The 27116-nt window shown below is 38.2% G+C and overlaps 1 protein-coding gene and 1 long non-coding RNA gene across 2 annotated transcripts; one reads left to right on the top strand and one right to left on the bottom strand.

Annotated features, from left to right (window-relative positions):
• Nucleotides 1–8996: 8996 nt before the first annotated feature.
• LOC116479956 (uncharacterized) lies at nt 8997–16908 on the bottom strand. Its single transcript, XR_009212893.1, has 8 exons — nt 16402–16908; nt 15820–16017; nt 14913–15116; nt 14663–14789; nt 11266–11313; nt 10720–10768; nt 9173–9318; nt 8997–9072 (listed from the first exon to the last, which is right to left on the bottom strand). It is a non-coding gene; the product is annotated as an uncharacterized LOC116479956 (long non-coding RNA).
• Nucleotides 14918–25879, top strand: IL21 (interleukin 21). Its single transcript, XM_032171880.1, has 5 exons — nt 14918–15140; nt 15248–15283; nt 20172–20327; nt 23057–23134; nt 23225–25879. Exons 1-5 carry the CDS (start codon nt 14973–14975, stop codon nt 23273–23275), a joined length of 489 nt encoding a protein of 162 aa, XP_032027771.1. The 5' UTR covers nt 14918–14972; the 3' UTR covers nt 23276–25879.
• The last annotated feature ends 1237 nt before the right edge of the window (nt 25880–27116 follow it).

The following is a 27116-nucleotide window of genomic DNA, read 5'->3' as shown; positions in this document are numbered from 1 at the left end:
TGGTGCTCAGTAAATACTTGTTGAATGAGTGAATTTTAAATGAGCAAAGATGCCCTCGTTATACACAGACACATAGGGACCAAAGCACATGGGACACACAAATTCATAGCCAGAACCCAAATCCATGGCACCAACTCATCCACGAGAAATAACTGATTTCCTGTGCACACTTATCTAATTTGTGCACACTTAAAAAAATAAAAAAAGTATGTACACTGTTTCCATAAGACATCACCTCATTTCTATAATTTCTATATTAACATACATATTATATTTCTTACTTCTATTTTCAATTTCATGAAATTCAAACTACAAGAAACTTTAGAGCTGCATTATTCCCCATCTGAACTTACTCCCCAGTGATGCTTTTTCTCTTCTAGAACAAATAAAACCGATTGCCCTTGCCAAGCTTGGTGGCTTGCAATTACCTATTTTAATGCTTCACAAGAAACCTAGGCAAGCCAATTGCTTCCTCCATTCTCACATCCTTCCCCATTGTGGCCCACACCTCTGCTGACTGCAGTGATCTGAACTGAGTACTGACAAAGGCCACTCTTCTCTCTCTGCCTCTAATAACCCGGTATAACAATTGTGGTGAGTAATTTCCTTACCACTTCTGTTGTTAACAAATGCTAATAATACTGCATGGTACAGATCAAGCCCAGCTACTGAAAAAGAAACTACACAAATTATTTTTTTAAGTTATCATCAAAAGAAATGCTTTTCTGCAGGAAATTTTTTTAACTGCTCAAGGCGTTTGCCTAGCCCTGCTTAACTGACCGCTTCTTTGTTAATTAACAAGTGCATCTGCTTCACGAATGAAAACGGTTCATCTTATCTAAAGTATACTTGCAGGCTTTTTTGGGTGGATGTAACTATAGGGAAGTCATTGTCATAATTTTCTAGAACCAGGCTCACCTATTTTCATGATGCCTGGGTTAATAGGCTGTGGGTGGTCTCCCATTCTGATGCTCACTAAATCTTATTCTATCTGCAAGAATCAGGATGGAGCTGGTGATTGGTTTCCTGCTATATCTAATTACATTTCTTGTACATGCCAATAATCAATTAATTAATTAATCCAATCAATTGTTTATGCATCAAATATTTAGTAAGGACCTTTCCATGCCAAGCATTGTGCCAGGCCATGGAAAGACAGCAGTGATCAAGACTCAGATGAGATCCTTGCATTACACTGTGACGGAAGGCAGTTATCTGAGGTTCTCCTCCCTAAAATAAAGTGAAAAAAATAACCAAATAATGTAACCCAATATTTTCAAGATGAATTCTAGTGCAAAGCCTAACAAAGGAGTGCCAATGGCATGTTATATAGCTGAGCTCTTGTTCCATAATAATGTCTCCAATTAATTTTCTCCAATAGATGAATTCAAAAGTAACTAATGTCAAGATACCATCTCATGCCAGTTAGAATGGCGATCATTAAAAGGTCATGAAACAATAGATGCTGGAGAGGATGTAGAGAAATAGGAAAGCTTTTACACTGTTGGTGGGAGTGTAAATTAGTTCAACCATTGGGGAAGACAGTGTGGCAATTCCTCAAGGATCTAGAACCAGAAATATCATTTGACCCAGCAATCTCATTACTGAGTATATACCCAAAGGACTATAAATCATTCTACTCTAAAGACACATGCATATGTATGTTTATTGTGGCACTGTTCACAATAGCAAAGACTTGGAACCAACCCAAATGCCCATCAATGGTAGACTGGATAAAGAAAATGTGGCACATATACACCATGGAATACTATGTAGCCATAAAAAAGGATGAGTTTGTGTCCTTTGCAGGGACATGGATGAAGCTGGAAACCATCATTCTCAGCAAACTAACACAAGAATAGAAAACCAAACACCACATGTACTCATTCATAAGTGGGAATTGAACAATGAGAACACATGGACACAGGGAGGGGAACATCATACACCAGGGTGGGGGATGGATAGCATTAGGAGAAATACCTAATGTAGTTGATGGTTTGATGGGTGCAGCAAACCACCATGGCAGGTGTATACCTTTGTAACAAACCTGCACATTCTGCACATTTACCCCAGAACTTAAAGTGCAATAAAAATAAAATAAAATAACAAAAAAGTAACTAATGTCATGACTTCCATATCTTACTAGTGTTTTACACTAATATGTGTTTTACACTAATATGTGTTTTACAAGCCTTTCTCCAAATTCATATAAGTCTAGGTTATTTTTACTGAACCTTCAGTCATAGTATGACACTAAGTGTTTGCTCATGGTTTTAATTACTATGGAGATCTCAAAGACAAAAATCATTTTATGAGCAAAGGCTACCCTTCTACCTCTTGCTCATCGTATAAAAATCATGACATTCACACGGGTCACCAGCAGTAAATGGCCTACAGAAATTATGGAAGGAAAACTCCATGTAACTGAAAAATCATTTCAAATGTATATTGGTCTCATCATGATTTTTGTCATCTTCACACATAAAGGCCAGCATGCTTTCGTTTTCTTAAGCATGTGTGTAATTATGGGTTGGCTCGTGTCTTCGCAGAGTAGTGACCTGATAGCATCTAGAGAAATACCAAACACACATATGCTCAATAAATATTTTCTGATGATGTAATGCTTCCTATTTATTGTTTTAATGGCAAGTCATTTTATCCTTCCGATTGGCACATTTTTATGGTAAATGCTGAATAATGAATTTAAGAATCCTCAACTTAGAGTTTAAAAAATTCCTTGAAAGCAATTTTGTCACCTTACCTCCTAATTTTCAGAATGCTATTTAATCTGCCAGTGACTAAGCTTGTAGGAAAAACCTTTTTTGTTGTTAGGTAAAGGAAAATGTGGGTGGAGAGAATGAGGTCTGGTTTGTATCCACCTCATAATTTGGACTGTCCAAGATAGAGGAAAAAGGAAATCTCAGCCCTCCCCAGGTAGGGATATGAGGTTGATTAGAATTCCATTTTTGGGGAAGTCCGTTACCAAAGTTATGTAAATTCTCAAGTAACAAATTGACTCAGCATGTTCCTAAGCCGCAGACCTCTTAGGTGATGTATGCTAAATACACGTCATTTGCCTATTTGCTCTCATTAAGTGACAGGGAAACCATGTATTTTCCCCACCTCATACACACACAAAGCGGAAGTACACTAAGCTCCCCTGTTGGTCTTGTTCTTATTCACCTTTCTTGCAATTAAGACATTCTGCACCTGACCTTAGCAATTAATTTAAATTATCTTCACCGCTACTCTCCACTATGATATTCCAGTGAGCTTAAACAATTATAGATACTCTTCTTCTGCCAAAAATGCTTTTCTTATCTTTTGTGTAGCTAGGAAAATTATTTCACGTTATAAATCTATTTAGAAATCGGCTGGGATTGTCAAAGTTCTAACCACCACATTCCCCAAAGCTTACTTTCTATCATCAGCGATAGCAGCCACTACTATCACATTTTTTTAAAAAGTGTGATCCACAAGAAAGCTTTTTCTCAATTTCTGAAAAAAGGCAGGGAACTAACATTTAATGAGTTCATCCCTGCTATTTGCAAGAAAGTTTTAATGGACTTACATATATCATTTAAAGTCAAAATTTCTTGCTTTTTCTTTAAAGACTGATAGTTTTTCCTGTGAATAAAGGAGTTAGTCAGAGAGAGCAGAATTTATAGAAAACATACAAATATGTGAGTCTTAGGCTTCCCATTGCCAACAAGGTGCTCTTCATTTCATACAATGCCAGTGATTTTCTGCCACCCTCATCACAGTTCCCGTATTAATCACGTCCATTCCTAACACTAACAGAAATCATCCTGGGCCACTGTAACACCTTGCCAGTAGCAATCTTCATGTCTTAGCAGTAGCTATCCCATCACCATTTATAGGTGTGACCTTGGGCAGGTTTCCTCATCTCTCTGTGTCTCCAGTTTCTCGTCTCTAAAGTGGATGACAATAGTAGCTACCTCACAAATGTGAGGCTTAGGTTTATGGTACTTCATTGAATCTACATTGCCATTGACTGTAAGAGGCAGCTGGTTTCAGAGATATCAATTTATGAATATAATGTCCATGAATAGATGACATATAGTAATAGCTAAAAAATATCTAAGTACGAAATTAAGAATAGTGCCTGGCACAATAGGATGTGTCCAATAGATGCCAACGGAGATTATCTATTAGCAACCCATGGGCAACAGGGTAAAAGTGGGCTTGTCAAGCCTCCTGTGGGCCACGATATGGATTCTTCATCTGAGGAAGAACACCTGGAGCACATCCTTGTTGAGTTTGCCTGGGCAGGTCATGACACTCTTCTGGGCCTCTGTAAATAGGGGGCTAGATTAGTCACCTTTAATTTTTTTTTTCCTAGCAGGTAAACATATTTTTCCAAATGAAATCTTACATAGGACCCAGAGTGTAAAACAGATAAAAGGATTTGTTCTGGTTGAAGCAGGGCTGGAGGAGCACAAAGCTCTGCCTATCATCTTTCCTCCCCTTTACCTGCAGGGAAACCCCACCTAGAGTCCTTTCAGGGCAGTCATCGCACCTTGTTGTCATAGTAAGATCATGAGTTTCCCAACACTCCTACAGGTGTTTGTTAATTACTCCAAACTTTGTCATATTTCACCTTATTGTGCTGAATCATTTAGTACTTAATATGTGCATTGCACAGACACACTTTCTATTATACTTTTCTTGCTTTCCTCCACTTTGGTCTCCAAACTCCTTCCAATCTGTCTAACATAACTGAGACCATATTTTCATCTCAGTCAGGTCACCTCATGACCCTTCCCAGATTTAGTGTAATGCTCGCAGAAGACACAACATGAAGGGTATTGAACTTTTATTCCATATAAAGCTTTCTGCTCTCAAGGACTTTTTATTCTAATGTCTTCTTCTTGAAACCCTCCTTGAGCTCCATCTCAGGAAGCCTCCACCCAATAACAGATTCAATTTAACTTTTTTTTTTTTTTGAGACAGAGTTTTGCTCTTGTTGCCCAGCCTGGAGTACAATGGCACGATCTCGGCTCACCACAACCTCCACCTTCCGGGTTCAAGCAATTCTCCTGCCTCAGCCTCCTGAGTAGCTGGGATTACAGGCATGTGCCACCGCATCCAGCTAATTTTTTGTATTTTTAGTAGAGACGGGGTTTCTCCATGTTGGTCAGGCTGGTCTCGAACTCCCGACCTCAGGTGATCCGCCCACCTCAGCCTCCCAAAGTGCCGGAATTACAGGCGTGAGCCACCACGCCTGGTCCAATCTAACTATTTTTGTGTATCAATTATGAGCTTATGGGAAACAACTTTCTTTTCCTGGATTCTTCACATATAGCTTAGCAGATAAATGAAAATAGAATTACTCTATTCAGTATCCCACACAAATTGTATAAAGTGCTTCTTCTCTGATGATGCCTGCTGGATTTGTGTATATGTGAATAACTCAGGCTTAGTATGATTTATGCGCAGTGTACAATAGGAGCTAACTGAAGGCAGTTTCCACAGAAGCCCATGATTGTGGCAACTCAGAGAGCTTTGACACAGAGAACAATTGACAACAGGTAAGAGAATGTTTTCTAAAATAAAACTGCTCTTTAGGGATTCAGAAAGTAAGCAGGATATTCCCAAATCATCTTTCTCCTAGATACTAAGCAAATATTGTCTCTTTATAAAAGTTTTCCTTCACTTATATTTCCATAAATTAGAAGAAGTCAAACAGTGTTATTTGCTTTTCTGCACAGGATCATTGATTCAAAGGAGGAAAAAAAAAAACCCAAAGATCAAATGCCAAGAGTCATTTAAAAGAGCCTCTTTCTAGTCCTTAGAGAGGACTAGAATTCAATTTGTTTTATTTTAAACAACTATTTAGAGGCTAGAAAGCTTTATTTAATAAAACAATTGCAATCAAAATAGGTTTTAGTTTCATGGTATGCAGATTTGAATACGAAACAAAGTGGAAGAAAAAAGTGAAGGAAAGAGAAGAAGAGAAGAAATCTGGGAGGAATGAGCAACAAAAGAGGAAGGAGGAATAAAGAGACCCAGAGAGGAAGCAGGAGGGAGATGAAGGGAGAGGGAGGCAGACAAGCAGAGCTTTGCCAGGTCTGTGGCTCCCTTGGGTGATGGCTGCTAGCAGTCATCATTCTTAACGATTACTGCTGACCTTCCTCAGCCTCTGTAATCCTGATATTTCTAATGCCTACATGTAAACATTTCTAAATGCTGACCTGAACACCAGCGCCATTAAAAATAATTCTCTGAACACAGTAGCAATGACCAGAGCAGTGGTTCTGACAGCTGGATAAGTCAAGTCAAGGGCCAGAGAGTCCCTCATCCCTGTCATGTCATTAAAGCTTCTGGTTGATGCAGATACTGACGACAGAACAGTTTTGACTAAACACATTAATCTGACCTGTGATGACTTAACTGCCGATATCCGAAATCATTGAACCATCTATCTCTTAATTTCATGAAAATTTACTTTTAGTTGATTCTTGTTACAATCATGTTTCTTTTGTATTCCTGGTTTTCCTTCTTCTTTTGCACTGATTTCCCCCTTGGTGTGTATTTTAAAGTTCTGAGAGCTAAACGGAGCAAAAGGTGAGTGTTTCGATGTTCCCATAACAATGAAAAGGCTTGAAAAACATAGAAAATGAACAACAATTAAGTAAATGTAAATAACTAAGTCATATTTTTGCCCTTTCTTGTTGTCAAGATAACTGATTTCCTGACTGATTTCGTCTATGCTATTCAAGACCCAAATGACTGCAGAAGTTTATTAATTTATTTCTTTCTTCTTTTATGGATATAAAACACTGGAAAATTATTATTAGGTCTTACACTGCACCAGGCTGTCACTAATTAAAGTCAATGAAAGAGAAGCAATTGGATATTCTGGCCCAGATGGGGAGCTGATTATTTTATTTAATTAACCAAGAAAAGATATACATTTAAATTCTAGATATTATCAACAATAATTTTGCAAACAGACTCTCCTTCTTACCCCAAACCCATGTCAGGAACATCTTCATTAAGGTCCAGTCCCTTTATGGAATCTCATGAACTAACTGCACAGGCTGTTCTGTTTAATCCAACATCAGCAATGGAGGCAGTTCCCTGCTGTAGAGAGAAGTCGTCAGGCTCTGGAGGTAGTTCCTCCAATCACTTCAATGTCTTACTTATCTTCTTTGTGCTTCGGTAGTAAAGAGGCACACTCATAATACCTATTTCTCATGGTTGTTGCTTTAAATGAGATTATGTCTATAAACCACTTAGACACAAAAGTATTTGCTAGAATAATCATTGATATTATCTGTTTGATTGGCCCAAAGTCTTTTTTCAGAAAGAGCCATCCCATTTCCATTTATTAGCAGCAACAGAGTCTATCAGATATAACTATTTCTCAGTTTAAAGGGAGACTTCAGGGTAGTCTTGGAGCCAATTTGGTAAATCTCACAGAGTCTGTGTTTTCCTGGTCTGCACTTTGTTAATTAGTCATTCACGTTTTTAGAACTACCAGGTACCCTGTATATGGAGAAACCATATTTAAGGAATTGAAGTAAAATAAAATATTCAGCACTGAAACTGTAGTGAGCACATTGACTTTTGATGGCTCAGATGCCGTTTCAGGATTCTGTGGTCCCTTGTCCTCCCCATTCCCAAATGTGGTATATGACTGGATCTCTCTCTATATAAGAAGTATATATTATATCCAATCTTTTTTCTAAAATATTGATGTTCACAGGGCTCATGAATTCATTGATGCACAGGAAGGACATTGCCTATAAACTGACTAAATCACTTCCAACCATAAATGTATTATTATATTTCAAAGAAGTATGTAGCTAATCTTGTGACAAATGAAATGCAAATTCATTTAAAATGCTCCTGAATTAACCATGACTCCTTGGTGTTAGAATTCTTCAACCAAAAGGAACACTAAATTAATTACTGCCATTTATTGTTTTGTTAGATGAGACACCCTTTCTATTAAACTGGGGTCCATGACATAAAACGTAAGATTCTCAGACACAATAACATGAAAGCTCAAAACCTCAGTAGGGCAAAAGATACCACAGAGAAAATAATTTCTACATGTTTAACGTATCTTTAATAGAAAAAGAGCCTTTATAAGTAAATAAGAAACAAATGAATAAATGGGCAAATAATATGAATCAGACTATTTGTGGAAAAATAAACATACTGATGAAAATATACCAGATCTAACTATTGATCAAAGAAAGACAAACCCATGAGAGGATACTATTTTTGTCCCAATATGTTGGTAGATATTTAAAATATTCATAACATAAAGTATTAATAAGAGTTGGGGAGGAAAAGAAACTCTATGTTGTTGGGAGTATAAACTGGTATGGCATGTCAGAGGGAAATTTGGCAGTTTCTATAAAATTTTTCAAAGTATCTTTCCACTCAGGAAGTGAAATTCAAGACATGTATTTTAAAATACAACATTAAAAGAATATATTTCACATATGCTTAGAGATCGATATGTCTAAGGATGTTCATTGCAGCATTGTTTGCAGTGGATAGAAACTGGAAACAATCTAAATGTTTATCAGTAGGGTTATGAATGGATAAATTGTGGTACTGCCATATAATGGCAGAGATATCCCTGTGTGTGAATCCTGTATGGACTGCTGTCCCTGACGTAGGTTGAGTGAAAAAAAAAGTTATAGACTACATATGGTGAGATTAAGTTTTTATGTAAAAATACCAGTTTTCTATATCTATATGTCTGTGCTATTTATTTTTATGTTTCTATCTCCATATATAATTCTATTTCCTTAAGTGTCTATATGTCCCTGTCTATTCCTTTATTGTTCTATGTATATAGGAAAAGAGTCTAGAGGGATACACAGTAACCTTTCTGTGAGGTCCTATGGCTGCCCCCTGGGAAAGCATGGGGAGGAGGCTCCCATTCAGGTGATAAATGAAGGTTCCGCAGATCTCTTGGGAAGAGGACACAGGACACAGTGAAGGCTAATAAATGGACTACTTTATTTTTATGGTTGTGTGTTGGTGGCTGCAGGGCCAAGACAAAGGGTGCTATAGCCACCTGTCGCCCTAGGGAAGGAAACAGGGATGAGCCTTGAGTCCAGGGAGAAGAGGATTTCTCTGATCATATTAGACAGGGGGCTGGAGAGGCTGGTGGAACTTGTCTCACCTTGTGGTATGGAGTTGGAGTGGACTCAGGTTGAAGAGTGCAGATGTTCCAGTTCTTTCTCTCCATCCTCTAGGCTTAGGGGTCAAAGAATGAAGGACATCTGATCTCTAGCGTCACTGCTGAGTATCCCATGTTGGAGCCAAGATCTGAGGAGAGGGACCATGTGGCTGCTGCTGGAACTCCTCCAGACCCAGCATTTCAGAAGCAGGACTGTGCTTCCGAACAATGACTTTGTGTGAATGTTAGCAAAGAGACCTGTCTTCAATGAACCCAGTCTTAGAGTATCACAGAGTGACACACCTGAGTCTACTAGCAGAATAGAGGCCCCCATTCCCCACAGAAAAGGTGCTGCGGATAACCAGCATCAGTGAGTGACCCTCTGCTGCGACACACTGACCACCAGACCGTGGGGCTGCCAGTGATACCAAAGAGGCCACATGAAGAGCTAGAGAACACGGGGCCCGAGAAGGCTCTTGTTTTTCTCTCGTAAGACAACAATGACCAGGATTGACCCTTTTGTCTCCATGAGTCCCTGACCTTCTTAGAATGCACAGTAGTGATCTAGAGTCATGAAATTTGAATACTGGAAGGAACTGTTCTTGTTATGTACATAATGGGTTATATATACACACTCTTACTTTTACATATATTCTAGAAAAGAAACCAAGTCAGTGATATCAATACATGCAGTGAGTTCAAAAGAATGAGAGAAGAGAGAATAGGAGTGTTTAAACTTCCTTAAGGAAGATTTTACAGAAGGGACTTTAGCAAATCCTTGATGATCTTCCTCGTCTGAATTTTCTTCCTCAAGTCAAATAAGTGAGAATATTTTCAGCTGTTACCTGAACATCGTTGGAAAGTACAAACATTGTCTTGAATTATTTTAGTGACGTTTTTCTTCTAGTTTAACAGAGATCTATATAAAGCCCAGAGACAAGCCACCTGTCTGAATACCTTTAGTATGTATAATAGTAGTGGTACACATGATAACATCACTCTAAACACTGGAGGCCTCTCTTCCCACAGTTTGCCATGCAGAACATCTAATTCTATCCACGAGGGGCCAAAGCCAGTGAAAGCAGAAAAGGATTATTCACCATGCAGGGATCACAGAAAGAACTATGAGGACCGGGCCAGGGAGTTGGGGACAAATAGTGTTCAGCCCAGTTTTAGAACTGGCACAGCTTTCCCATGCAAAACCATTCCTCTTCAGACTTCTACCCCTTTAGTTCCCTGGCCTCATTTCTGCCCTGGCCAGCTGTTCTATAAACACAGTCCTTAAAGAAAATTCTTAATATATGTCCATGAATCTCCTTGGGTACATGACTAAAGTTTCATACTTTCATGGTGATGACCTTGGCTATATTCCTGGAAAGTCCACATCTAGTAAAACTCATCACTCTACTCCAAGGTACCAAATAGACATGGAAGCTAAGTAAAAGTGGTTTGTTTGCTATTCAAGTGTAGCTTCCAGCCAAGTTGCTGACTCTCAGCCACTCCGGTATACACATTCTGGAGCTGCCACACTCATGCCTCATGGTGCTCACATGCTGAAGAAACACGGTTTGCATCACCCTTCACCGAAGTCTCTGGAGGCTGGAAGATAAACAGCAGTTCCATGACATTTCCATTGAGAATTTGATGAAATTTAAGGTTTTCTTTTGCTCACAATATAAATACAAAATTTTGCAAATAATTTCAGGAGGTCAGGGGATCTCTGAAACACATGTATGGAACCCGGGAAATCCACAGATGCCAAGCTAAGCCCTCAGGTGCTAACAGGAAAGGATCAAGGAAGAAATGGACACTGGGGTTTTTAAATAACTTAGATGGGCCATGTGTAGAAATGACAAATTGATTTTCATTGTCTCTCCCTTCCTCTTCCCTTTCTCTTCCCTTCCCTTTTATTCCCCGCCTTAAGAATAAATTCTATATTCTAGTCTTGTTTTCTGCCTGGATATAAGTAGTCGCTGTTGGGGCTTAAGTGTGACATTTTGAGACAAAATACTGTGAGTTCTGCTATAATGTGACCCATGTGTTTCTAAAAATCACTGCACTATACAAAATCATAGAATCAAAAATCACATGCTTACAGGAAAATGAGATTAGGAGCACAGCATTCAAAAACTTCATCGGTGACACTGAAAAAGAAGATAGCAACCTAATTTAAAAAGATAGCTGTTTTAGGCAGTTAAATGGTTAAGAAATACATAAATAATAGAATAAACACATTGTTTCACCTAGAAAAGGACTTGAAGTTTGTTCATGGAGGTGGGTGTTGGAAGGGTTACAGTTTGTGAGTTACTGAGACATGGCGAAGGAGAGTTCTCTGGGATGGAAAATTGTGACACCAGATGTAGATGGGCGTGGCTCATTATACATGCAGTGAACTGAGGATGCTGGTGGCTGTCAGAGGTGTGAGGACATCTTATGTATTCCTACATGGCTCAGTTCAGCTGGATGCAGTTTTCTGCATTCACCTAGCATTTCTTGCAGATGAAATTAAACATAAAGAAACACAAAGTTCTTGTTATACTCAAATCGTTCCTTGATATATTAACCCCATTGGAATAAATTATCATTTTCAAGATGAGCCTTATAGCAGGACTGATTGTATCTAGATTATAAAAATAATTATAATTTAAAGAGTAAGCAGCCCTTAAAACCCCAATGAAATGATACTGTAAAGGTAGCAATAACGTTAATATTTCTGAGCAGTGACTAATTTACTTTGCCCTAGTGACTCAAATACTTTTGGGCCTCCTTGCTCCCACCCTAAGGTTCATCTCCACATAGTGATAAATTCAAATGAAATGCAAATTGGGATCCATAACTTTAAACGATGCTGTGAATCCTAAGTGAAGTTTTCTCAGGGCTAGGGAGGAGTTGTTACAATACACACAAGACTTCCTGGAACATTCTCATTATACGTTTTTATCCCTGAGGGCCCATACCATGTGGCAGCTACACTGATTTTACTTCCCTCTCTTGTCTACACTTCCTTATACCCTCTACCTGCACCTCCCAAAGCTCAACAAAATTCCAACCTTCGCTGGATCTTTTCTTATCACTCTTTCCTCTCTTTCCCTCTTTTCCTGCCCTTTTCCCTGAGATTAAAAATTCCATACCTATGTATGTTACATTTCTATTGCTGCTGTAACAAATTACCGCAAACACTCAAGGAGATGCGTATCTGTTCAGGTAAGAACAAGAAAGCATAAATTTATTATCTTACATTTCTGAAGGTCAGAAGTAATAACTCAAAATGAGTTTTATGGGACTAAAGTCAAGGTGTTTTTGGCAGGGCTGCATTCTTTCTGAAGGCTCCAGGGAAGAATTTCTTACTTTTCCCAGACTCTAGAAGCCATCTGTATACCGTGGCTTCTGGCCCTGCATCACTCCAGCCTCTACTTCTGAAACAACAGCTCCTTCTTTTACTTCGACTCTCCTGCCTTCCTCTTATAAAGGCTCCTGTGATTGCACTGGGCCCACAGGATAATCTAGGATAATCTTCCCATGTAAAAAATCTTTAATTTATTCACATCTGCGAAGTCCCCTTTGTCACGTAAGGTAACATTTTCACAGGTTCCAGGGATTAGGGCATGGATGTCTTTGGGGCATTGGTAAGTCTATCACACCAGAGATGATATCCAAAAATGCTTAACAACTGATGTGCCACTTAAGGCAGAAATTCTGACTTTCAGAAAGCCCTCTGGTCATAGCGCTGGAGCAAGACTCTGAGACCCCTGATATACTGGTGGATGGATTATGGAGAGGGCTAGGATGTCTCAGGGAGGGGACTGGGGTGTCTAACATAGTGGTGAGGCACTCCAGGGCCAGGAGCAATGGTTCTCTCTAGGCAGTACAAAAGATATTTGACTTTTTTTTTTTTTTTTTTAAACCACCAGTACAACCACACAAGTGTATTTTGGCTGAACACTGATCTGTCCATTCTCTTCCTTCTCTGATCAGTTTAGCCTCCCTAGGCTTCTTTAAGTTCTCCCCTTCACCCTCATCCACGATCAGCATGCAAACCTCCTGGGATGTTATGTGCTGTACTTAGCCCTTTTACTTGGAATGTCTCATTTAAGCCTTATCACAACCCTATGATTAGATTCTGTACTTGCCTTCCTTTTGCAATTACACACACAGGATCATATGTGCTATTAATTGTTAGGACCTGGATTTGAACTCAAGCTTTAGAAATTGACCTCCTAACCACCATGGTTAGTGTCTTCAAGGAGATGCACATCTGTTTAGGTGGATAAGGAGCGCATGTACAAAGACCATACAGGCAATGTGGAGGCACCAAGTGGCAACCATTAGTCGACACGCATTCATAAGTTTGCACAGAATCTTGTCATATAGAATTTAACTATTACAGGGAGGAATTCTTGATCATGTTGTATGAACTCTTACCTACTGTGTAAGGTCAAACCTGTATACTCTTGAATAGATATTCCATAATAAAAAGATTACAGTCAACTTCAGAGCAAATCAAGTCAAAACTCCAATTTATGTTGGCTACATAACAGTCTAGAATAAAGTATGGTATTCTAAAGTATGTAATGAAATGAAGGAATGAATGAATGAATGAATGAATAAAATCTATAGTCAAGAGTTTCACTTACAAGGCCTACGTTCTTATACGGTACATGACTCTCTAGCTAGAATATTATATTCAACTTTCTCAAATGGGTTAAAAGAGTCTCAGGGACAAGAGAAGCAGAAGAAAGGAGGATGATAAAACCATCTCTGGGCTTTGGATCTTTAATTAACCTCTACCCGGTCACAGATGCAGTTAGAAATGTGTTGCTCACACCCAGAGGAAATAGTATCTAACAGAAATAAGTAACACTACGATAAGAGAAAACAAATCATTTATGGGTATATTTTATTTTGCTGTTTGGAAATATTTTTTGGTTTGGACAAGAATGAGCATTAGCAAGTTTGACTCATTTAATTGACGCATTATATAGAAGAGATGGACATTAGATAATTTTTAAAATGATAGTAGAGTGAGATCTTGATTGGGAAGGATAGATTTTCTATCAAGTCCCTTAGAATCATTTGTGATATTAATAAATCAGATTGTTAAATAACACGACAGAAGCCAAAATAAATGCTTACTAAAGATGCTTTGGTGAACAGTTGGAAGCAAATTCTATTTTAAACCCTTGAAACTTGGTAAGAACCTAAAATATTCTTGCTAATTTGGAAAATACCTCTTTATTTAAAATTTCCTAAAAGGTAGCCTCTCCTCCTACTTTTATGATGGAATACTAGATGATTTTAGTCAAAAGACATAGTTATTACCATAAGAAAAAGTCCTGCATGAAAGCACATGTTGCCATCTTACTCATTATCAAAGTCCCCTTATGACTGTCAGAGAGAACAGGTAAGATGCCAGGGGAGGCCGAGAAAAAGAGATCAAAGTGTTTTTGTTTACTTTTTTGAAGTCTTGTAGTACCTACTGTTTATTATACATACTTCTTGATTCATGCTGAAAATTGGAATTCACCCATTCTCTCTTTTTCCTGTCAAAGATGCAGATGGGGCACATTTCGTTGACTCCATCAATCCCTGCCCCCACACATTAGCACATGCACACGTATACCTAGCCAGTGGAAAAGAAAAAAGAGTTACTCACATTCATCCATTTTACAAAGATTTCCAGGCTGCAATGGGAGGGCTTTACCTCTCCCTGAAGGATGAATAAATAGGTAGCTTAACTGACAACCTGTTCTCAGTCAAGCTGAAGTGAAAACGAGACCAAGGTCTAGCTCTACTGTTGGTACTTATGAGATCCAGTCCTGGCAACATGGAGAGGATTGTCATCTGTCTGATGGTCATCTTCTTGGGGACACTGGTCCACAAATCAAGCTCCCAAGGTCAAGATCGCCACTTGATTAGAATGCGTCAACTTATAGATATCATTGATCAGCTGAAAAATTATGTGAATGACTTGGTAAGACTATACTTGTCACAACAAAATCTAAATCATACTTTTCAGTTAATATAAAAGGAGGGTTTGGCTTATAAAAATAACTCAGAACAAATTTCCTTTTGCTCTAGGTCCCTGAATTTCTGCCAGCTCCAGAAGATGTAGAGGTAAGACCAGTTGAATTTATTTCTGAAAATACACTGGACATAAGTTTTTAAATCCAATAAGAAAGACATTAGCATGATTATATAGGAGTATACTGAATTTTAATGAACTTAGCGGTCTAATAATTGATGAAATATTTATTTATATTTTGGTTAAATTCATTGATTTACCAAAAACCAACTAAAAAAATGCTATATTATATTCCTCATAAACTATGTTTATCTTCAAGAATCTCTAAGAGTACTCCTAAGTAGTATTGCTGAGACAGAATAACAAAACTAGAAACGAAATCTATACTCTGATCAGTTTCTGAACAATGCACAGCTAGTTACTCTTTAAGAGCCCTTGGGCATGAAAGCTTTTGAGCCCTCTTTGTTATCCTACCTAAGAAACATAGATACATACAATAGGAAGCAGAATTAACCTTTTAATAACAAACTTAAAAAAGAAAGAAAGAAAGAATTAGATTACAGGGACAGCATGGAGAAATGGTGGTGTGGAAATCAAAGCTGTCCTTTAGAATATAATTCACATATACCTTGGCCTCAGTGAGTCTTGTCTTTGGCCTTCCGTGAGGTCTTTTGAAAGAACCATTTTCAACAATTCATCCCGTCTCTTAAGCCATTTAAATCCATTAGAGTTCCAGGAAGAAGAGGCCTGGCATGTAGTTCAAGAGTGCTGTCCGCTGATCTTTTTCTCCAGTAACTTCTACGATCTGATCTTCTGGTCTGGTACCCTGAGAGTATAAATGCAATTGGGGAAATGTTTTCATTGTCACAGACCTTTAATTGCATAAATTAGAATAACTAAAAGTGCTACCAGTAATTAGGACACTACAAAGGGGGAGACTCAAGAAGATACATTGCAAAGAAAACAATTATCGTAAATGACTATGTGTAAAAGTTTAGAAAGTGAATGAGTCACAACTATTGCTTTTCTCTAAAATTCACTCTCTAGCTCTGAACCCAAACACTCTCATTTACTAGGTCCTTTTCTAATAAGCAGCATCTAAAATGAAAGTAGCACATTCAGCTTATTGGAAAGACTTTTCCAATAACTGAAAATACTTCTTAATCAATGTGCCTAATTATCAAAACATAATTTCTAGCATCTCATGCACCTTGTTTAACTGTTATGGTTAGAGTTCTTTCCAGAGTTTCCTGGCTGTAGTCTGTAACTTGCAAAATAAGAAATAGGAAAGAGATTCCACCTTCTAACCTGAGCTGGTCCAACGGGTACTTCCGTTAGATGTGTTATTAATGAAAGATATTTTTTATCTTACATCATAATGAGAGGATTTTGTCTCAGTGATACTGTGTCTATCTGATAATCTGATCAAGCAATGCTGGCTATGATATAAGTGAGTAATAGTGTAACTTGGATCTTTGAGCTATACTAGTAGGCAAACTCAGGAAGAAAGAAATCGTTCAAGGTCACATTAGCATTATATCAAGCTAGCTTCAAAGTAGGGTCGGTAAGAGATTTTAGAAGATTTAAAAGTTTAATGAAAATAAAACCATCTAATGTTGCATGCATATGGTAATTATCTAAGATCTCTAAATGGCCTAGCCAGGCATCTTTCTTTTTATCTTTTTCTTTCTGTCTAATCATATAACCAGTGGTTCTCAACTGGTGGTGATTTTTGTACCCCAGAAAACATTTGGCATTGGCTGGAAAAATTTCTGGTTGTCACACTTGGAGGTAGAAATGAGGGTGCTACTGGCATCTAGTAGGTAGAAATGAGGGTGCTACTGGCATCTAGTAGGTAGAAGCCAGGTACTAAACATTCTAGAATGCACAAGACAGCACTGACAACAAAGAATTATCTAGCCCCAACTGTCAGTATATCACCGTGGAGAAACCCTAATATAAACCTAGTTTGTGTGTAGGACAAAGGTAATCTTTCTTTTTTTTTTTTTTTTTTTTTTTTTGAGATGCAGTCTCGCTGTTGCCAGGCTGGAGTGCAGTGGCACGATCTTGGCTTACTGCAACCTCCGCCTCCCAGGTTCAAGCGATTCTCCTGCCTCAGCCTCCCGAGTAGCTGGGACTACAGGCACATGCCACCACACCCAGCTAATTTTTGTATTTTTTAGTAGAGATGGGGTTTCACCATGTTGGCCAGGATGGTCTCAATCTCTTGACCTTGTGATCCACCTGCGTTGGCCCCCCAAAGTGCTGGGATGACAGGCATGAGCCACCGCGCCCGGCCAGGACAAAGGTAGTCTTGCCCAATTAGCAAGACTTTTTAGTGTGAATGGCCAGGGCTTTCTCTGCAAAAGGAAAAAAATGTAAAAATAGGCCTCAGCTGGGTGATGTGGCTCCTGCCTGTAATCCCAATGCCTGTAAACCCTTTGGGAAGCCAAGGTTGGAAGATTGCTTGAGGTCAAGAGTTTGAGAACAACCTGGGCAAAATAGTGAGACATCCTGTTTCTACAAAAGAAAAAAAAAAAGCCCTAAGGAGGTAAAAAATTTCAAAAATTTAATTGCAAAACAACAAAGCCAAGTGTGACTCCTGGCAAAAGCAGCACTTGACTTGTTCTTCGGCTGAAGAGGAATGGTTTGTTAATTCTTGCTTTTGACTTCACTACCGCTCCTTCTAGACTGCAAAACTAGTGTAGGAGCAGAAAACTCCTCATGTTCTCATATGTTAAAGCATGAGGGAAACAAAGCCTTGCCTTTGGAGTCTGTTGTCACCAAGGCATAGCAAAGGAAAGCAACGTTCATGCTTCCAGACGGTGCTAAATATGGACTTGGGCATCCTGTAGACTCCTGAGTGATAGGGCACCTGAGGCTGCCTAAATCAAGGTTAATCTTTTCACTCTCCTTCTCAATACATCCTTAAGGCAGTTTAGTGGCGACAGCCCTCCACTTCTTTTCCTCTTTTGAGGCTACCTTTGATGTGCATATAAAGCCAATTCCGGCAGTTATTTATCCTGGACCACATATTGCCAGACACAGCTCTGCTGCCTGCAGAACAAAAGAAAACAAAACCCCATTGTCTGTTAACACAGGTAAACAAGGAAGGGTGGGAGAGGAAGCACAGCCCCATCAATATGGGCGTCATTGTCCAGGTGCCATTCAAAGACTCAGAAAAGATTTTCAGTTGTTTTTACAACTGAAATTGTAGTTTTACAATTTCAATGCTTTGAGTACTGGTACTGACCATTCCTGGCAATATTATCTCAAGGGAGTTCATTTGGCTGGCAGGGCCCCTCTACTTCTTTGGAACCTAATTTTCTTTCAGCATACACATGTAAATGTTAACTCAGCAAAATGAGCCTCTGTGAGAAATGCTGGTTTTTCAGATCATCACGGATGAAGCAGTCAGTATTTTCAGTTTCAGCTGGAAAATTTACCTCTTTAAATATGAATATTATTTTTTCCAGTAAGTTAAGCCGGTTGTGGTCAAAAAGAAGAGAAAAGAAAAAACTTCAACAAACATGAACATGTGGTTTTCAAGGAAAAAAAAGTGCTATATTGAACATTTATAAATAGTTTCTATTAAATAAGCATTTTGGCAAACATATGGAAAGGACACCACCTTGCCCTTATGAGAGGCAATCTGCCTTGATATAAGGAAACCAGATAAGCTGCTTGTCGGCTTGTGGCTATATATGCAAAGCAAATCTGATAGGTTTGTGTCTTAGAGATGCATGTTATTAATCAACATTCATATTGGGTAAGCATATGGGTTGGAAAATGCAAAGCAGGCCAGATGCTGTGTTCAGCTGATTGTCCATAAGAAGATTCAGGTAATATTGTTATGTATAGGCCGCCTTTGTAGGGACTGGGAGGGATTGAGGCTTCTGGTTATAAGGTAGTAGCTTCCATATGCATTTGTGAAATGAAAATATAGCAACTTCAGGGGGAAAATAGCATCACATACAAACGTTTGCTGAAAGAAAAAAGTAAGTTGGATACAAGTAACCTGGATATAAACTTTTGGATCAGCATTAAAATTTTTCAACAAGTCAGTATATATTTGGTTCTTCCAGTAAATTCCATTTCCTTTCCAGTTTGATTGTTAAGCTTTTGGCTTGTTAGTCATTAGTTATTTTTCCAAACCAAGAGATAAATGTTTGATGCTTATTTTATCCACTCCTCCATTCTCTGAGACCCTATTCTTACCTTCTAAGAAATGACCTTCCCTCTCATTGGTTGGGCAAGCCTCAAACTGTTCCTTAACTGCTTGATTCAGGCAGAATCCTACCCGAACTGAGCTGAGAGTATGAAAAGGGTTTTAGAAAAGTCATGTGTGATCTATGGCAAGTATATTGAATCTTAGATGTAAAATATGCTATCAGAGGGAGGTACCCACCTCCTTTCTCCAAAGGAGGGGCTTTAATTCATTTTCTTCATCTGTTAACTTCACAAATATACGTTGATCATTAACTGGCAAGACACTATGCCTGGCGCTGTACAGAATAAAATGCTGCTTAAGACATGTCATGATAGATACATTATAGAAACCACAAACAAATGAAAAATATTCTTCATCAGACTATAACATAATTTACCCAAAGCTGCCACTAGTCACAGTGTAAGTTTTAGAGCCTCATAATTCAGCAAATGTGTTCCTAAACCGAACTCTCCCTTATAAAACACAAAGGTCTTGTCCACCACCTAGACATCAAAATGGTCCTCTGTATAGCATCAGGAATAAAGCATTGTGAAGAAGTGAGGCTCCTTTCTTTCTTATCTGCGAGGCAGGGGATTGTCCCTTTTTCCCATCCGAAAGATTAAGTAGGAGGTGAAATCATACCTCACTCATCTGTTGAAACGATGTAATGCACGACATTGCAGAAGAGATAAAAATAGAGGATTGGGAAAGCTATCTTTTACTTTCTGAATAATGTTTGTTAACATATATACAAATTGTTTATCTTTCAGATAAACTGTGAGTGGTCAGCTTTTTCCTGTTTTCAGAAGGCCCAACTCAAGTCAGCAAATACAGGAAACAATGAAAGGATAATCAATGTATCAATTAAAAAGCTGAAGAGGAAACTACCTTCCACAAATGCAGGGAGAAGACAGAAACACAGACTAGTAAGATTGGCATTTGTCATCTCTCTTATTTGTACTTATAAACTATATATCTTGCATTACATAAACACACACGCACACCTGTAGCCAGAGCTGCTGGTGTCTTCCTTACCTATAGTTATGCCTTATTATACATGCTGCATTTTTTTTTTAAGATGGAGTCTTGCTCTGTCACCCAGGCTGGGGTGCAGTGGCATGATCTCTGCTCACCGCAAGATCCACCTCCCAGTTTCACGCCATTCTCCTCCCACCTCAGCCTCCTGAGTAGCTGGGACTACAGGTGCCCCCCACCACGCCCGGCTAATTTTGTTTTTGTATTTTTAGTAGAGACAGGGTTTCACCATGTTAGCCAGGATGGTCTCTATCTCCTGACCCCATGATCCGCCCACCTTGGCCTCCCAAAGTGTGGGGATTACAGGCGTGAGCCACTGTGCCCAGCCTATACATGGTGCATTTTAAGAAGTAGGGTCACTCTTTTAAGCCCACAGACTTGAAAATATTCAAAAACCCAATTATAATTTCCTAGTAGTCCTTGGTAGCTGGAATATGTTAATATAGCTTCTCAAGGTGAGGAAGTCATTAGGCAGAGAATCCAACTGTGATTTTGGAGTTACGGACTATTTCCTCTCATATGGTCACAGATAACTTGCATTCTTATTAACAGGAGCTAGATCCTAGCTTTCTAACAAGAAAAGAGCCTACAAGAGACTAGGGCAAATCTTAAACTTTGCCTCCTCTCTTAAATCATATTACTATCCTGTACATTAGCAGAGTCAGTATTGAATTGAAATAGGCAGGCCTCATTACTTGGCAGGGGAATTTTAACAGTCCCTAGCTTTTAGGAGCCCTGAGATCCTCTTGTATATGCCAACTCATGAGCAATGCAGATACTCAAGAACATGAGTAATTCAAAGATTAAAGCCAGTGGGAAAATACATAAAATAAATTACTCTCAAAAAAATTTTTTTTTTTTGAGACGGAGTCTCAGTCTGTCGCCCATGCTGGAGTGCAGTGGCAAGGTCTTGGCTCACTGCAGCTTCCGCCTCCCGGTTCAAGCGATTCTCCTGCCTCAGCCTCCCAAGTAGCTGGAACTACAGGCGCACACCATCATGCCTGGCTTATTTTTCTATTTTTAGTAGTGCTGGGGTTTCACCATGTTGGTCAGGCTGGTCTCGAACTCCTGACCTCAGGTGATCTGCCCGCCTCGGCCTCCCAAAGTGCTGGGATTACAGGTGTTAGCCATCGCACCCAGCCTCAAATTTTTTAAATTAGTTCTTTCGCCTCCAAAAAAATTCCACATGTGATTCAAATGAAATCTTAATTATATTATCAAAATTATTCTTATTTCCTTTGATTGCTTGGCCTGGTGACCATGTGAAAAATATCCCTCTAAATCTTTCCTCAGAAAGAAAGGAGCGGAACATATTTTTGAAACTCATGAAGTGGTAGCTTTGGAGCCAAACTTAGAACTCTCCAGTTAAGCATGTTCATCTTATAGATGAGGAAAGTGAGATCTACAAAGGAGTTAAGTCACTAGCCCCAAGTTCCATACACAGTGTCAGAATGAGAAATAGAACATATAACTACTATCTTTTAGTGAAATGGTCTCACTACAACATCACACTGGCATTGAGATGCTAACTACCAAGCAATGGCTTGGTGTTTGGTATCTAAATAGGAATAAAGACAAAGAGCATAAACTAAGAAAGTTTTTTAAAAATGTAAGTGAGCAATCCATGTATGAAAAACTGTTCAATCTCCTTAGTAATCACATAAATGCGAGTTAAGGAAATCCTGTTTTTTCCAATTAAACATTTTAAACAATACCCTATAATAATAAGAATTCTCCAAGTGAAAAGAGTTTGTAAAACCCTTTATAATGTATATCAAAGCCTTAAAATTTTTTATCCCTTTAATTTAGTAATTCTACTTCTAGGAATATATCAAATAAGCAAAGATATATATGAAAAATTATTTACAGAGATGTTCTTTGGAGTAATGTAGACAAAAGTAAAAAGTTAGATACGGCTGGGTGTGGTGGCTCATGCCTGTATTCCCAGCACTTTGGGAGGCTGAGGCAGGCAGATCACCTGAGATCAGGAGTTTGAGGCCAGCCTGGCCAACATGGTGAAACCCCCGTCTCTACTAAAAATACAAAAATTAGCCAGGCATGGTCGTGCGTGCCTGTAATCCCAGCTACTTGGGAGGCTAAAGCAGGATAATTGCTTGAATTGGTGGAAGTTGCAGTGAGTGGAGATCGCGCCACTGCACTCCAGCCTGGGTGACAGAGCAAGACTGTCTCAAAAAAAAAAAAAAAAAAGAGTTAGATGCAACCTTTGGGTCCAAAAATAGTAATAGTATGTTGGAATACAGAACAACCACTACATGTCATATTTTTGAAGACTATTTAACACTTAGGAAATCCTGTGATATGTTAAGTGTGAAAAAAAAAAAGCAAATCACCAACTGGTATAAATAATGTAAATGCACAATAATAATTAAAAATACCCAAAACACAGAGAGAATATACATTAAAACATTGCAGTGGGATTCCTATCTCTGGGAATGGGATTACAAGGACTTTTTCCATTGTTACTTTCCAAACAGTTTTATGTACTTCTCGAATGTTTTTCAGTGAACATAATTTATGTTTTTAATCAAAAAAAGTTTAAGAAACATTTTATTATGAAAAAAAATTTAAAGAAGACTGTTACTTTTTCATTGATTTCTAGACATGCCCTTCATGTGATTCTTATGAGAAAAAACCACCCAAAGAATTCCTAGAAAGATTCAAATCACTTCTCCAAAAGGTATCTACCTTAAGTTTCATTTGATTTTCTGCTTTATCTTTACCTATCCAGATTTGCTTCTTAGTTACTCATGGTATACTATTTCCACAGATGATTCATCAGCATCTGTCCTCTAGAACACACGGAAGTGAAGATTCCTGAGGATCTAACTTGCAGCTGGACACTATGTTACATACTCTAATATAATAGTGAAACTCATTTCTTTGTATTCCAAGTGGAGGAGTACAATATATTAGCGATGGGAAAAAAAAACTCATAAGTGTGCAAAGTCAGGATTATTTCCCCATAATTACTATACAATAGTCTGATTTCCTATGTTATTGATTTCTATGACTTCTGAAGTTTTTACTTTATCTCACTGCCCAACTTTGACATTTCTTGGTTGAAGGAGAAGGTTAACATTTTTAACCAAAAATATAGTTTTGACATCTATTGATTTTATACTAACCTTGAGCTTGATTACCACCAGAATGAGGTCTATTATGGTCATAACTTAAAACATATATACCTTCATTCCAGCTGAAAATATAGAAGCATAGAAGCAAAATATATAAAAGCAAAATGAAAAGTTGACATCTTTATTCTTTTAAGGAAATGAAAACGGAGTGTTTAAAAACTTATATCTGAATAGTTTTTTAAATCTCAGAATGTCTAACATATAAATATGTAATTTATTTATGCACTGGGGGATACTAGATGGCTATAAAAGCCTTATTTCTTTATTGGGGTTTATAAAAATATTTAAATACTATAGATATGAATGTATTTATGGAATAGACTCTTAGTCAGTGGCAATAGAGTATTAAGAAGTGGATTTAATATTACCTTCCTCCAGCCCCCAGTCCCCTTATAAGCTAACATTTTAAGCTTGTGGAAATGGCAATTTAAACCTATAGAGGGACATATGCCAGGTTGTCTTCTGGAACCAAACATAGTTTAAAAAGTATTGTAGCTCTCTTCTCAAACTGTTATAATGATCATATTATGAGCGAGCTAATAACTCCAAGTATTTGTCTCCTTCTTTCTTCCTTCGTTTCTGTTCTTCCTTCTTTTTAAAATGAAACTTCTGCTTTGACAAAATTTCAAAACATGTTTAACATTTTGGACATTTATAGTTACTATACTTTGGATAAGACAAATTCAATCACCTATATAATTTAAAAATCTGGAGGCAAATCAAGAGGCCAGGACTCCTGTCCAAGTTGAAAACAGACTTTCGCATAAGCATTCCAATCTTTCAAACTTGGGTAGTAAAAACAAGCAACCTACTCTACCTGCCATTTCATATCAACTCCAGCACAGCTTGTTTAAACATGAAGTTAAAAACTCTAGAAAAATTAAATGTTCGCTAGAATGGTATAAGCTATTTGAGAATCTCTTATTGTTAAAATAGTTGTAAGTATGCAAGAGGATGTGGGATGAGAAATGCTTTATGCTCTGAGAAGAAAAATTATGTGCTTAAAACAAATACAGACTTAACCTACAGTTCTAAAAGATATACTGAGAATTATTTAATCAAATCTCAATGAAATGTTTTATCATCAGCAAGTAGACTCAGAAAAAAGAAAAAAAATGTTTTATCATCAGAAACAAGGTACTCTGTTTTAACATTTTAGAATATGTATTACAAAGGAATTATGCGCCTGATGATGATAATATATATCTAAAATGTGCATCAGTTTCAAATACGCCAGCCCGGGTTGTTGTGACAAAATGTGGAAGCAGGCAAAAAGACAGTGAGAAAGACGGAATCTGTATTTCTTGTTTCTGAATTTATAGCTATTAACTTCTTGGATATTGTATTTTATATTTAAAATAATGTATTTCTTTTGGCATGTTTATTGTTAAAAATTTCTGTTCCAATTATTTTGATCAGGGTCTCTATCTTAAAAGTAAAAATAATTTAGTGAGGTTTGGCTAAGAGCCTTCATTAAACAGAGTTTAAACACCCAGATAAACTCTGCTGTTTAACCAGAGTTAAACCCACCAGCACTCCAGGAAAGGCAATGCATTGGAATAAACAAGATGAAGCAGTAAGACTTGAACATCTCCATCTTCACTGCTCTATATTCAAGATGGCCAGTTCTTAAAAGGAATATAAAGATAACCCATAAATATAAGTGTTCATCTATGGGCAGTAATACAGGAGATGTGAAATTTTGTTGACTATGAAATAGTGGTCATTGTTTAAACTCTTTGGGTTTCCATTTCTTTATCTGTAGAATGAGAGTGCTGGACTCAATCTCTAATGTCTATTCTTTCTTTTTTAAAGCTTTAAATGTCTATGAGTCTCTAAAGTTCTGGGTATTCTTACAGAAACATCTGATCATACTTCTGAGTAAAACTTTCTACTGAGTCTGATGTCCAGTTGCTCAATATTATTTCAATAACATTTGTAGCAACACTTACTGCAGGAACAAGGGACATATTCCAAGAAAAAAAAAGGAAGGAAGGAAGGAAGGGAGAAAAGGAAACATTACTGTAGGTCATGAGAGTTCAGGGAAAATTAATCACGATCTTTATTATTTTTGTTCAAAGTGTCTTCTTGGGACACTTCTATAAAACTGTAGCATTATTATTCTATATTATTGCTCTGTTGTATTTACATTTGCATCTGAGAATTTAGCTAATATGAACTATGTAGTTTATAACTTAATAATTATTTATTATATATTTGATTTTAAATGTTCATGTTTATGGCTTCTTATTTAAGATCTGATCATATTAAATACTACCCGCTCAGTACAACCGTCTTTTGTGATTCCCTGGAAACCCTTAATTCAATAGTCCTGACTGAAAATAAAAGATTATCCTTAGTCTCTGGGAGCATATAGTTTTTACATGTACATGGTAAAGATGATCTTCTCTTCTCACCTGTTCTCACTGAAATGGATCCTGTCTCTGCCTCAAGGATATCACCTCCTTTGCAGCCCTCCCAAATGTATGGCACATTCAGGAGGAGTTAGAGATATTCTTCCCAATGCCCACTGCCACCACTGCACCTACGCTCTTGCACAAAATTCTCTCCTGCATTCAAGTTTATCCTATCTAGCTTTTCTGTCCTCTTCTTACTAATGATTGCCATTTCCTGGCCACTCCTCCATGTTCGTTGGGGACCGAGGATGCTCTTTCTCTCAAATCCAACGTCTGCCATCATCTGGGTGACTTCAGTGCCCACGGGGAAAATTCCACCAGCACTGCAGCATCTCAGAACCTTAGCCTCCTCAGTTCTGAGCACCTGCATCTTTTTACCCCATCCTGTGGTCCACTGCCATGACTATGTCCCAGACTTTATCAGCTGGGACCCCTTTCTCTCAGAAATCTATGTAAAGATTTATATATGTAAATATAAAACCATCGGCTGCTGGTTTTTTAGCTTTCAAACTGCCCTACTTCTACTCTGTCTGTCCTGAGACACTGAAGCTAGGCCTTAACCCCTCCCCATTCTCTCAATTTATTAGTTTTACTCCCTCCCTCACAGAACCAGCATCCCTGATTGATCCCTTGAACTACAGGCCAAGGAGCACACACCATCCCCTGCCCTCCTCATTCTTCTTGAGTAGCTGCCTGCAAACATTCTAGCTGGCTATCTTATCCTCGGTGCCCTAATCCAGCTTCAGACATTGGCTCCAGCCCCTCGCCTTTGGAGAGATCCTTTCAAACTCCACTTCCTGGCATTCTGGAGTCAGTTTCCCACTTCACATTCAGCTCTGAATATTTACCTGCTTTCAACATCTGCCACAGCTTTGGATAAGAGACCCCTCCATCTACTCCGGTCCCCAGTCAGCCTGGGCATAGCCTCACCTGTGTGCAGGAAAGGAATTTTCATATTCACAGTCAAGCTCATTGAAAGAATAGTCTATACATGTGTCTCTCACTCTCACCTCCTATCTACTAATCAAACCACTATAATCTGATTTGTACCCATCTCACACATTGTCATTGTATCATTGGAATTGCTCTGTCTCTGGTCAACAATGAC

This window comes from Hylobates moloch, unplaced genomic scaffold, assembly GCF_009828535.3.
Source record: "Hylobates moloch isolate HMO894 unplaced genomic scaffold, HMol_V3 SCAFFOLD_3, whole genome shotgun sequence".
NCBI classification, from domain to species: domain Eukaryota; kingdom Metazoa; phylum Chordata; class Mammalia; order Primates; family Hylobatidae; genus Hylobates; species Hylobates moloch.
This window is presented reverse-complemented; position numbering and strand designations above follow the sequence as displayed.

Coding starts and splice junctions, on each gene's coding strand:
- IL21 (XM_032171880.1), top strand. CDS start 14,973: ATGAGATCCAGTCCTGGCAACATGGAGAGGATTGTCATCTGTCTGATG. Junction 15,141..15,247: donor AAAATTATGTGAATGACTTG/GTAAGACTATAC, acceptor CTTTTGCTCTAG/GTCCCTGAATTTCTGCCAGC. Junction 15,284..20,171: donor CAGCTCCAGAAGATGTAGAG/GTAAGACCAGTT, acceptor TTTATCTTTCAG/ATAAACTGTGAGTGGTCAGC.